The sequence below is a fragment of the Thermobia domestica genome, chromosome 14 (genome assembly GCF_964235325.1).
Source record: "Thermobia domestica chromosome 14, izTheDome1.hap1.1, whole genome shotgun sequence".
Classification (NCBI taxonomy): domain Eukaryota; kingdom Metazoa; phylum Arthropoda; class Insecta; order Zygentoma; family Lepismatidae; genus Thermobia; species Thermobia domestica.
Window position 1 is genome coordinate 190,365,005 of NC_137467.1, and position 13,984 is coordinate 190,378,988.

At 35.6% G+C, this 13,984-nt stretch overlaps 1 protein-coding gene across 1 annotated transcript in view; it reads right to left on the bottom strand.

Moving 5' to 3' along the window:
* Nucleotides 1-1,274: 1,274 nt before the first annotated feature.
* LOC145670507 (transient-receptor-potential-like protein) overlaps nucleotides 1,275-13,984 on the bottom strand; it is a 130,279-nt gene continuing 117,569 nt past the window's right edge. The window contains 1 exon segment of the mRNA XM_081739257.1: nucleotides 1,275-4,650. Coding sequence (XP_081595383.1) covers nucleotides 3,027-4,650 — 1,624 coding nt within the window. The 3' untranslated portion in view covers nucleotides 1,275-3,026.

The window sequence follows — 13,984 nt, forward strand, 5'->3', positions numbered from 1 at the left end:
TGCGTAATGTAAAACAAACAGTAGCGGTAGAGTTTTCCCGATATTATTGACAGCTTGTTTCTGAAAAATTGTAGTCTATGGATAAATCACTAAACATGTATCATCATTATAGGAATTCTGCCATTATTGGCAGGACACTTGCCGCAACTGAGAAGCTTCCGTGCTCTTCAGCTAACCTCTTGGTTTTCACGTACGATTTTTCTGTTTTGATATCGTCCATCAATTGTAGCTGCATTCACTGTCTCCCCCTCTTTACTGCCACGTCCCTCATGATACAATTTCTTCTTAGCCCAGTCAGTTTCTCTTTCTCTTCTTAATAATGCCTAAAACTGTTCTTTTCTCTCCCACAATTTCAAACATCCTCTCATCCATTTTCCGCTAGAACTAATTAATTGTATTCATCCTTCTCCACACCTACATTTCGAAATCTTCTAGTCGCTTTTCATCATTTTTGCGTAATGTCCATGTTTCTACCCCATACAACACAATACTCTACACGAAGGATTTTATGAATCTTTTTATCAACTCTTTATTCAAGGTCCCACAAAATATACTTTTCCTTCCCGTAAAGGATTCTTTCGTATTATTTATTTCACGTTCGCACTTCATATAATAACTAATAATTAGAGTAACCCAAAAGCATAAAAAGCATAATAGCAATTTAGACATATGGTTGGTACCTTGAACATGGTTGTGGTTGTTTAAGGGTCCAGGAGAAACTAATTTTAAAAGTATAATAAAGCATAATTTTAGAAAATAAAGCATAAAGCAGAATTTAAAATATATAGCACAATTCTTGGAAAATTCTGTATAACTGCAAGTTTAACATACTATATTAATATTTGCAAAGCAAAATCATTGAGAACATAACAATACAACAATGAAAAGCTAATTTTTATTTCTGTAAACTTTTCGGTATAATCCTTTGATGTGCAGGAAAGAAAAAACGAAAAGAAGAAGAAAACTTTACGCCAACAATGAATAGCACAGAAGAATTCCACACTATATTGTTATGTGTACCTCTTGAACTTGAGCACTTTCTGTATTCTTTAGTGATATCTTTTACTTTCCCTTTCTGTATATATGCACCTCTAAGGCACACACAAGTGAAACAAAAACTGACTCGAGTAAAGCATATCTCTTTACAATGCATTAAGTAGAAATTTCATTAAATATGAAATAAACTGGTTGCATAAAATATTAATAAATAGATCAAGATATTTAGAATATTTAATGTATAGTAAATATTTTACATTATACACGATTAATATAAAACAATGACTGAAATTAACAATAAAGCATAATTTGGAAAAAATAAAGCATAATTACAGAAAAAATAAAGCATAATGTGGGTAGCTCTACTAATAATACTACCCTGGTATCGAAAACTAGTCGCCTGTTCTATTTTTTCCCGTTCTACTTCTATAGTTGAAACCGACTGCTTCGTTTCAATCACCATGACTTTTCTGTTTCTAACATTTATTTTCATCCCATACTCTTCACAACTCTTCCTCAAGTTTTCTAACAGCTTATTGATTGTCTTCTGAGATTCCACCAGAAGTGTCATATTATCTGCATACCATATATATACATATCTAATCATTCTATCTGCTACCGAAATGTCATCGTGATTAGGTATAGACTCTTTTTTACTCTCTCTTCTAGACAGACATTAAATAATGTTGGGGAGAGACAGCATCCCCGTAGAACTCCCCTTCCAATTGCACTCTCCTCTGTCATTTTCTCCCCTACTCTAACACTTTCTTGTTGGCCCATAGAGAAGTTTCTTATGAGTATTCGATCTTTGTATTAAAACCCAACCTTTTTTTTAGAATTCCGCACTCAAAAGCCTCTTCTAGATCCTATTCATGTATGGAAACATACATATGAGCTTCATAGTACAATTTTGCAAACTATTACGTCATTTTGTCAGTGAGGATATATAGGGGTAGATTATTTTAACGATTTCATTGGATCATTTGCTTGAATTCTCGATGTAATAAAGGTACCGCAGCTAGAACAAGAGTAAGTCCCATAGTATTTCAAATAAAATTGAGCATAATAACACAATCAATATACGGTAGAATGAAATTACTAGCTGATATTATCTTAAAATAAATAGCGTGTTATACTCTGCAGAAAATGTAATAGCTTTCATAAAGTGATTTCTTCATTTTAACAAACATCTTTACTCTAAACCAGCAGTTCTCAACCTTTTTTTAGTCAGGGCATGGTGTCTTTGTTCAGTGCACCCACACTATCATACGAGTTGGCAATACTGCAGCTGACTATCTCGCGTGCACTTTGTTATCAATTCGGAGACGAATTTCTCATTATTATTATTAATGCCCATTCTTCAATATGTCTGGAAGTCAAAATGATGGACTCAATTTTAGAAATTTATTCTGTAAAATCTAATAGACATATGTCATTGTGAAACAGTCGCTTCGAAAGGCTAACTTTCTAAATTTAGTTTTCTACTTTCTACTGCTAAGTGGCAGCAGCGAGCAGTTAAGAAAAATGGCGTTGGTTGGAGAACAGAGATCTTTCTGTGTGCTTAATTATCATGTAAACAAGTCTGTGATTAGAACGAAAATCGACTGGCTTGATAGAGACCGCAAAATTATACAAAAGATTTGGCAGCCGATAGACTATCGGCTGGACGTGTGCCGTATTACGCGAGGTCCTCGTATAGGGCACTTGTGATATGTTTAAAGAAAACTTTGACAGTTTATCACATGTCTCACAGTAACATCTGTTTATTAGATTTCACAAAATACATTTTTGAAATTGGGTTCATCATTTTACATTGCCCTGTATTTTTAGCCTTAGAACATTTTTCTTTTCCTCTTTTCTTCAAATTTATATAGAATCATTTATATTTCCCCTTCATTGTCGCATTGCCGCCAAAGTTTCCCAGGACACGCACTGAATCTCGAGGCACCAGTTGAGAACTACTGCTCTAAGCACTATTTGAGAAGTGTTAGGCCTACAGTTGCTTTCTTTTTCCTGAAACTGAGGTCATCTTACAACCAACCATATCGAGGCTGACGTTTGATGGTTTTTACGTTGTCTATTTTCGTATAGGGAGCAAGAACGGACGGCGACTCAGGTCTTATTAGAGATTCCATCGATGAGGACGAAATGGAGTCTTGAAGATCTGCCGATCCTGATGTCGTCGGTTCAGGGCTCGGCAACTTCCTTTCGACTTGTGGAGTCGTTGAACTAATTACTACAGTAGGTAAAGGAGTCTTTGGTCGCTGGGGTTCAGGAATTTTCTTCTTCTCTGGCTTAGGTAAAGATTTCGGTGGGGGTGGGATGGTTACTATTGGTTGATCTTTTTCTGGTTCCTTACGAACGCTGACTGTTGGTGGAGATGTCTTTTCGTCTGGTTCTGTTGTTGTGGGCAGTGATGTACTTGGCGGACCAGGAAGTTTGGCAGAAGTACTTTGTGGTTCTGTCATTTCTGTTGTATCTTTCGCCGGAGATGAAGTGGTTACGGTGTCAGTGAATGTCACATGAGGGCTAGGGACATCTGTTGAAGAACTTGTAGAAGCGACAGGAGTTTCTGCTGCAGCACGTGATCGAGGAACATGGTAAGGACTCGGAGGTGGGACTGGAGCCTTGCGTTTAATGACTTTGGGTGGAGATGTACGTTTTGATTTCAAAGGTTCAGGATCTGATTTATCTGATTCAGAACTTGACGATTTCTGAGTAAATGTTTTACCTATCTCTTTGCTATCAGCACTAATCTCTACTTCCTGCTTTTCAGGAGCATCTTTTGGTTCTCCTACCTTCACTTCCTTAGTTGAATCTACTTTGACTTCAATAGTATCATCCATCTTACTACATACACTAAGATCTTTCTTACTGTCAATAGTACTGCCTCTACTATTGGATGATTTACTACCATCTTCCTTATCAGTACTATGATCTGACTTGCTATCAATAGCCTCATCGGTTTTGCTTTCTTTAGTATGGTCTGACTTGCTGCCAATACTGTCTTGATCCTTAATATGACCAGGACTGTCCGCCGTAATATCTTCCTTGCTGCTGCCACTATGGTCTGATTTAGTGTCCTGATCCTTAGTAGAATCCTTACTAACAACAGCACTCTCTTGGTCTGAACCTTTGGCTTTAGTTTCAGAGGACGATAAAGTGTGGTCTTTAGGTGTTTCAGTTTTTGGTCCCTTATTGCTCTTTGGAATGGTTCTCGGTTTCTCAGCCATTGTACTTCTCTGGAAAGCTTCTATCTTCATGGAAAGCGACGACTCACTTTTACCACTTTTTAACAAGGTGGCCATGGGAGAAACTCCTGGTGAATACGGACTAACAGGCCGTGAGACCGACAGCTGATTACTGCTCCCTGGTTGTAAACTATTGGACGATTTCTTCTTGTCCGCAGATGCTCCCGGAGGTCTCCACTGCCTAGTGGGAGTAGCTTCGTTGCTTGTATCATGTTCTGCAATCCCTGCGAGTAATTCCAAAATATTTCTGTTGTCCATGTAAGGCATAGGTATTGGTGAAGCACGGGGAGATTGTCCTGGAGGTGGGGTACATGTAACGAGCTTTTTAGCCTTTTCAATAGCCTTCTGAAGATTCTGTTGGCTCTTGAATGATTCACGATTGTGGCATCTTCCAATCTGGGATCTGGAAATAAAAATACATTATAACATAACTTATAAGAAAGTATCGTAATCGAATAATACACGATCATTTTTAAACATTGTAAATATAAATAATCAGTTACAATAATGTATCCTTCATCTAAGTAGGTAGTAACCGACAACACCAGAAATGATTGGAGGTTTCTAGGCCATTTCAGTACTAGGACTACAGGAAAAACTTCAGTGATTGAATGATTGCAGGTTTATGGGCCATTTCAGTATTGAAATTACATAAGAAACTTTACTGATTGAATGATTGGAGGTTAATGGGCCATTTTAGTACTGAGGTTACATAAGAAACTTCACTGATTGAATGATTGGAGATTAATGGGTCATTTCAGTACTGAGGTTACACGAGAAACTTCACTGATTGAATGATTGGAGGTTTATGGGTCATTTCAGAGACAGAAAGAGACACTGATTAAGGGAAGTAAATTATTATAGAAAAGTTATGAAATAAAATATATAAAGAAACGGGAAATTCGAGAAAACACAAAGACTTCATGTTATTCTCTACAAATTCACACAGTTTGACATCGAACGTGAATTCCTAGTCCTAGAAGTGAGCTTCCACCCCAGGCAGTACGCCTCGGAAAGTGAAATGAATAAACATATATAATGTAAAACATCCTTTTCTGCTGTAATTTAAAAACGAAATTGAAAGTAATTTAGGAAGTCGAGAAATTTCTCTATCCTTTTTTACATTTTCAATGAATTCTTAATACACATTTGTGTATCTTACACAACGTTCCAGTGAACAAATTATTATCTTTATGGAAACTAAGGCGTCACTAGAATCAAGAATTTTGTTTATATCGCACATAAACTGAAATCAAAGCAGAAACCTTTCTATTTATATTAACAGGTTGACTGCCATGAGGATAATACAGGTGGTTCTTACCTTATTTCTCTGTGGGACTATGAGCACCATATATGATGTTCATGTTTGATATCACAAATTACTAACTTATCCAGGTTCTTGAGCACCATATATGATGTTTATTGCCACAAATTACTGTGAGAGACCATGAGCATCACATATAGTGCTCGGACCCCATTGGTACATTTTTGGGAGAAGCAAAATATTGCGACAAAAATGTGTCATAACTATCCATAATCGAGCCAAAGGTAAGAAGAAATTTATGGTCTCCTGGGACCAGTACCCTCAAATCACCTTGGCAGTCAACCTTAAGAACTGGACAATTAGCCCAATAGACAGAGAAAGTACTTCATACATACTCTAGATTACGAATTAAATTACTTATCCTCGTTGTACAGTGAACCTGTCTTTAGCGGAATCGAGCGGGACTCGCAAAAATTTCCACTAAACTCATGTTTCCGCTTAATGGAAGTAGATCTTTTATTTTTTTAAAATACAATTCAATTTCATGTCCTTCGATTATGGAACATAGTTTAGCAACCCATTTGTCAAATGTTGCACTATTATATCACACAATTCACCACAAAGGAATTTAGAAACTACCTGATGACTTTTGTGGGAATTTTCAAACCATCCATTAGATGCTTTGAACTCAGTTTTACCCATTTTTTCAGCTACCGTTTTAGTGTTCAGTAATATAGAGCCCGATATAAGGTGATTTTTATAAAACTAACTACTAACAACCGCTGATACTAACTGATACTAACAAACCAGTCCCATACTATTTCATTAATATCTTGGTTTCCACTTTTCTTGAGTTCTCTCTTTATCTTTCCGATACTGCAGTTTTCCCACCGCTTCAAAATTTTTCATTTTTTTCTTTAGAATCTGATACACCCGAGTTTTACGTTTTGAACGTTGAACATTTTCATGATTTGTTTTATACTCAATAATCACTTTCACCCCTGGTATTAAGATCAACCACAACCCTTAATTCCTTTTTTTCCAGATTCTTATTTTGTCAGTTTTCTCCTCACTTTTGTTGGCTGTTGCTAGTCGCTATATAAGCGGAACAGAAGCACGCCTACAAAAAAAAAAAAAAAAAAGAATGAAATCTTTAAGTTTAACGTCCCACGGTTATGCCGGTTAGGCTAAAGGAAACGGTGATAATGAGAAATGAGTGAAATGGTGGAATGAAGAAAGTGGGACGAAACGGGAGAACCCCGAGAAAACCCACGAGCACGGTGTTTGTCCACCACAAAGTTCACACGGTGCGAGCTAGGATCGAACCAGGGACTGCAAGCACCGGAGGTGAATGCTCTACCACTGAGCCACCGCGCCTCCTGCCTACAAAAAAAAAAAACTGACAGCTGACATGCTCCGTAGGTCAAGCCGAAAATTGTGGGGTTGGGGAAGGTCAACATTGTCCAGAAAGAAGTAGCAAAAAACGAAGAATTTATCGCTGACATGATAATGTATGTGTTTGACATCTCAGAGGATGTCTAAAAATTTTCTAAATGCTGTAGTCCGTAACTCATAATTTTCCATTAAAGGTTTATTTACAACGATAACGTTGTTATGTTGTTGTATATAGTATTGGCAATCTGTGCCAGCTTATAAAAAGGCGATCAGAAGCGAATTAGTGAAACAGTATTATGTGAAAAGAAAAGAAAGATACATAGAGATATCAAGAGATTATTCTTTTGTAATCGTAAATTAGAAAAACAAGAGTTGTTGCTATGGATACATAATAAATAAGTGTGTGTAGAGATAGACATCTTATGTACGCTTCTCATGAGTGGATATTAAAATTAGTTAAGATAGTGACAAAACATATATGAGTTATATTATTTATGAAGTTTATTCTTCTAAAATTGGTGCCTTAAACCCGGAAAATAAGTTTGTCGTTTTGAAGTACAGTAAAAACGGCCAACATTATAAGTGACCTTAGTGTGACCACTCTAAGAAGCGGAAAAGTGATACGCCGAAATATTATCATGAGTGTCACGGATAGAAATACAACTGGAGAGCGGAATACTCATCTAGAGATTAATCCCAATGAAAATCTTACTGATATTTTAAAAGATATAGCTCAACAAATTAGGAATCTTGACGAAAAAGAAGCTTGAAAAAGTGAAGAAATAGCACAACAAATTAGGAATCTTGACGAAAGAGAAGCTCGAAAAAGTGAAGAAATAGCACAACAAATTAGGAATCTTGACGAAAGAGAAGCTCGAAAAAGTGAAGAAATAGCACAACAAATTAGGAATCTTGACGAAAGAGAAGCTCGAAAAAGTGAAGAAATAGCACAACAAATTAGGAATCTTGACGAAAGAGAAGCTCGAAAAAGTGAAGAAATCGCACAACAAATTAGGAATCTTGAAGAAAAAGAAGCTCGAAAAAATGAAGAAATAGCACAACAAATTAGGAATCTTGAAGAAAAACTAGACCGGAAAATAAGCCAACAAACGAAGGATTTTGAAGAAAAGCTAGAACAGTTAAAACAATGCAACGAAAACAAGTGGGAAGCTATTCGAGGTCAACTTTCACAGATGAACCAGCATATTTTAGTCAAATTTGAGCAATATGACGAAAAGATGGAGAGAGTATCACAGAGAGTCACGGAATTTCAAAACTCTGTAGATCTCATAGAGGCAACATTAAACGCCCATGATACCCACATCAAGCTATTACAGGAGGAGGTTAATCTTATAAAAGAAAATTGTGTTTCCGAGAGTGCAACGCAAGACGGTGGATATAGGAACATGGTGGGTCCTGCATTTAATACTCGTGAACCTAGTCGCCATCCTAGGACGATGTTGGAAGCTAATGAACCTTCAAGTTGTGGAGAGGAAAGTATCGATAGGGCAAGAAGAGTGAGACAGTCATCCCGGCGAAGCTCCAACAGGTATATGAAGACTATAACAGGTAAACCCATACGATTCAGTGAAGTTAAATCTCTTACCAAATTCAGTAGCATACCGGAAGATGTACCCGCTAGGGAGTTTCTTGAAAAATTTGAGGATGAGTGCGAGCTTACAGGTGTAGATGAGTCGCAGTATTTAAAATTATTGCCGCAGATATTGTTACCACTCTGTTTAACATGGTTCAAGGCTATCAGGGGTAGTCTTCATACATATTCTGATTTTAAGAATGCTTTATTATCTAATTACGAAAATGATTTCATGACAGCGAATAGAGATGCCATCTTGAGAACAAAACATTTTAATCCAAAATTGCCTAGGAGTATTACGGAATTTGTAGTATCTACATATAATGAGTTGAGATCACTAAATCCAAATCATTCGGAATCTCGTATTATAGCTTCCATTAGAATCTTATTGCCATTCCGATTACAACAACTGTTAATGCCGGCACAATGCATCAATTTTAACCATTTAATTATGCTTATTCAAAGTTATGAAAGTCAGTCAGCAATACAGAATAATAGAATACAAGATAGAGGTCAGGGTAATTCTGGACGTAATCAGCCACAATATGCTTCTGTTCGTAATGTAAATGTACAACCTGAAAATAATTCCAATGTGCCTAGTTTTAATAATAGAATGAATACTTATAATCGTACCGGTAATCAAACACAACCCAATCACAGAAATGGTGTTAGGAATTTTAGAAACAACAACAGAAATTTCAATAGGAATAATAATTATCGCCGATTTTCACAAAATCAATTTGCAGATGGCAGTAATTCTGTAAATAGGACTCAAAATATGGTATCATCCTATGAAAGGCAAGAATGTACACAAGATTGTGCTATACAATATTGCTTAAATGAACCCTTCGAATGTATAACTTGAACTATCAAAAAGGCGTCCGATGGATTTGTATTAAATTGACCTTTGCTTACGTCTATGGTTAATATGTTCTTCAGTCGATTTATTATTAAAATGTACGTTGAAAGCATATGTAATTATGAAATATCTTGTTAAATATGTAAAAAGCAAATCATTTACGGAATATTGACGAAGTTAATTTATGGCAGTCAACTGAAAATATTATTGAATTTGTTCCTTATAGTTTTGTTGCAATTTCCTTTTATAGTATTAACTGAGGAAATGTTAATTTGTGTTTCATGATAAGAAATTATCTAAAAGCTTTATTGTAAGACGCTACTCATATTTTAGTGCTTTTATTCTATTCGAATTTCATGCGAATATTATAAATATTTAAGAATAAAACATCATAATTTTAATGTAAACGTATGAAGGTAATGACAGATATATATAAAACAGATGCAACTTATGGAAAGAATATGAATAATGAATATCGAATCTCTTAATTTTTCATATGTTTATATGTTCTAATGCTTTCTGATCCTACTAATATTTAATATTTTAAAGATCTTTATTTGTGATTAATGTTGTTTGAACATGAAGGAAACAATTAGTTAGATTTAAATTTTGAATAGACCCATTGATGATAATTGTAAAGCGACATATTAATAAATATATATATATATAAAATGTAATGTTATAATATATTATATATTTGAAGAGTAAAATATTTGTATTAAAAATAATATTGAGTATATACGAGGGCTATTCAGAAGGTAGGTGTTTCATGAACTTTAACCCAGGGTTCTTTCCTTCATAGTGAAACTATTACAGAAGTCCCGTTCGAACGACATTCTACAACGATAACGTTGTTATGATGTTGTATATAGTATTGGCAATCTGTGCCAGCTTATAAAAAGGCGATCAGAGGCGAATTAGTGGAACAGTATTATGTGAAAAGAAAAGAAAGATACATAGAGATATCAAGAGATTATTCTTTTGTAATCGTAAATTAGAAAAAAAAAGAGTTGTTGCTATGGATACATAATAAATAAGTGTGTGTAGAGATAGACATCTTGTTATGTACGCTTCTCATGAGTGGATATTAAAATTAGTTAAGATAGTGACAAAACGTATATGAGTTATATTATTTATGAAGTTTATTCTTCTATATTTTGCTTTCCGTTGTCCGCATAAGACAGTTTCCGCTTAATGAAGAAACTTGTACAGCCACGAACATTAATAAATGGAGGTTGGAGCCATAAGAAATAATGGTTTCAGCCTCCATTTATTAATGTTCGTGACTGTACATGTTTGTTACTGCACAATTTACGGGACCGTGCAATATTTCCGTTTAAGACAGTTTTCCGTTTAATAAAGGGTACGTTGAAGGCAGGTTTTAATGTATTTAGATTTGTAGAAATGTCACTGGACTTTAAAAGAATTTTAAAATATTTCTAATAATTGTAGCGATTGGATCGGCTTAAATGCTGGCGACTTGGCAGCTAAATTGTGTGAAATCCAAGTGAAGTAACTGTGCGAAGTAGCTAGTTTTGGCAAAGTCGTCTAGTTAATTTTCATCATAGAGAGCTTTGTGCCTTCATAAAGTCTATTCTTTTTTAACCCCATTCTTGATATCCCGGCATTTTCACAAACTCGGCCTCCTTTCGGTTCATATTAGGTCAGTTTTCGGGACTCTACTATATCATGTAAGAACCTTGCGTATTGAAGAGATCATCTCAAGACATTGAAGTATCCGTTACTTCGCGCTGTACTTATTCACTTGCGGAATATCTTTCTCTTCCTGTTTACGCATTACTAAAACTAAATATAAAAACAAAATTTAGATTACACATTATACGGTATTAAGAAAGAATAGATTTTTTCCCCTTCCTGCTGATCTTGTTGGTAGCGCTTCCACCTTTGGAGCACAAGGTCAGGAGTTCGATTCGCTGAGAGAGTGTCTTGAATATTTAACGGATTGATATGGTTCAGATTCTACCTTGAACAGTAGGCCTACGTCTCATTAGCCTCAGGGATTGAAATGGATGCTATGAACTACAAACAAAGTTTTCATGTTAGTAACTTTCTCTTTGTTTGTTTGTTTTATACTCCTAAAACATAGTTATTTGTTAAAATTTAACGTATCTTTTTAGCACCAAGACCATACGAGATGCAGGCCTACAGTTTAATCTGCAATCGAAACTGTTGTAAGGCGTTCAAATTTTTAATGTTCTCCCACTGGGGATTGAACCCGGGACCACGTGCACCACCAAAAGTATACGCATTTTTGACCAGCGGAAGGACAAAGCATACCCATGTAATATAATACAATGTTATATTCTGTATTTATTGTATTATCAAGACAACGAATAGGGGGTTTAGAATGAAGAAATAATACATGAACATACTAGGAAGAATCAAATACTAAGGTTACAAAACCGTTATTTTTGGAGTTTCGTCTGTTATAGAGGAATGACAACTGTCTGGTAATATTAATACATGGAGTTGGCAACTATGAAGAATTTCAGCTACCCGCCACCTACAGCGCTATTTGTAGCTAAACACAAACGACGATTGGTTTGGAAAACTACTCTCGAGAAGGAGTTCGCTCAGTTATTCGATTTCTGTAGGCGAAACATGTAATCGCGACTGAAATTCCCCGGCAGCTGGTAGAGGTGTATAGAGAGACTGTAATTAGTGCAGAAAATAAATCTCAAATTTTAGTGAAGAAAGGAACAAATTAGTAACAAGCTGAAAATTGGTACAGACCTTGGGAATGATGTTCTAAACAACAAACTGAAAGTCCCCTGAAATCCCACGTGACCTTTGCCGCCATATTGGAATATGGCCGCTGGAAGTGTCAAAGGAACAATACCCAGATAAAAATAGCAATATCTTCACTATGGTTGAACATAAAGAGATAAACTTAATTTCCTTTAAGAGAACATAGAAAAACACAATATGTTGTTTTTTAAATAGAGAAACAATTTTTCATAAAACGCATACTTTAAGATATATTTAGTTCTAAATTCTAAAATTCCGAAAACTACTGTCAAACTGATTTAAAATTTTATTGAACTTAGAAAGTAATTATTAACAAGTTAAAATTTGACATAGATCTTGGTAAAGATTATTTAAATCACATACTAAAAAATCCCATTATTTCTTCGTTCGCCATATTGGAAAATGTCCACATATCCGAAGTAATTGAATAATGATTTTTTTTAAAGCGAAGTACAAAGTCTGGACCGGGCTAAATATTTGAGAAACTGTAAATGCGTTCGATCCGAAGTCAATTGCGATCAATGTTGGTGCAAGGGGGAAACATTATGACGTGTTTAAGGTTGTCGTTCGCCATCTTGGAATCAACTTGTTTGTTTTAAATGGCAACATGGTCGAGTGACATTAAGAACATCCTCGTTCGAAGGGAAACCCAACGGTAAGGTTATTTTTCCAAACCCTGCAACAATTTTGAAGCTGTGAATAAATTTAGGATAACTTATGTGTGGAATGCTGTGAAATGTGCTGTGCGAAGTTTCGAATTGAAGGATAAAGCAAAAAAAAAAAAAAAAAAAAAAAAAAAACAAATTTTGTAACATATCACATTACGTATTCTTTAATAACCAGGAAAAGAGAGAGCTAACACACACAACACAAATACAATCACATGACATGTTCAACATGATCACCGTTCTGTTCTATGAATATCCTTAAGCGTGCGACCCAGTGCTTGTGCACTCTGTGAAGCATAGTTGGTGATATTTGTTCACAGGCCGTAATGATTCTCCTTTTCAGGTAGCCAATGACATTAATTTTACATAATAGTTTTAAAGTGCCCCCAAAGATAGAAATCCAAAGGAGTTAGGTCGAGGGACCTTGCTGGCCACTCAACTGGTCCATGCCGACATACGTATCCAGCAACCAGGAAAGTGTTCATTAAGCTATCGATTACATTACGATCATAATACGGCGGTGCCCAATCTTGTTGCCAATATTGATGAAACCACCCTTTCTCGTTCGAAAAAGTGGCATAACAGTATTTTCAAGCATATCTCCATATTGTGCAGCATCCAAGGTCCCATCAATGAAAACAGATCCAATAGGTCCCATTAATGAAAACAGGTAAAATAAGTTTTTCACCTCATATTCCACACCACACCATTACCTTACCTGCATCTTGCTCCTTTGATGCATTTATCTAACTAGGATTTGTATTAGCCCAGTACCTAGAAATTCTACGGTAAAGTTTTTTTCTTTTTTCAAAATCTTCAACCATTTTGAAGTTGTGAATGGATTTAGGATAGATTATGTTATCGTTTAGACTGGAACATTGTATAGATGGGAACCGACTGTCTCTTTACTTTTTTCTTGTAGGTAGGACAGGATGCTAACTCTGGAAGCAGGAACCGAAATTATCCTTTTGGCTGGAGGATCACCTAGCCTCGTATGCTATCACTTAAGCTATTATGTAAAATTAATGTCATTGACTATCTGAAAAGGAGAATCATTACGGCCTGTGAACAAATATCACCAACTATAATTCACAGAGTGCACAAGCACTAGGTCGCACGGTTAAGGATATTCATAGAACAGAACGGTGATCATGTTGAACATGTCATGTGATTATATTTGTCTTATCT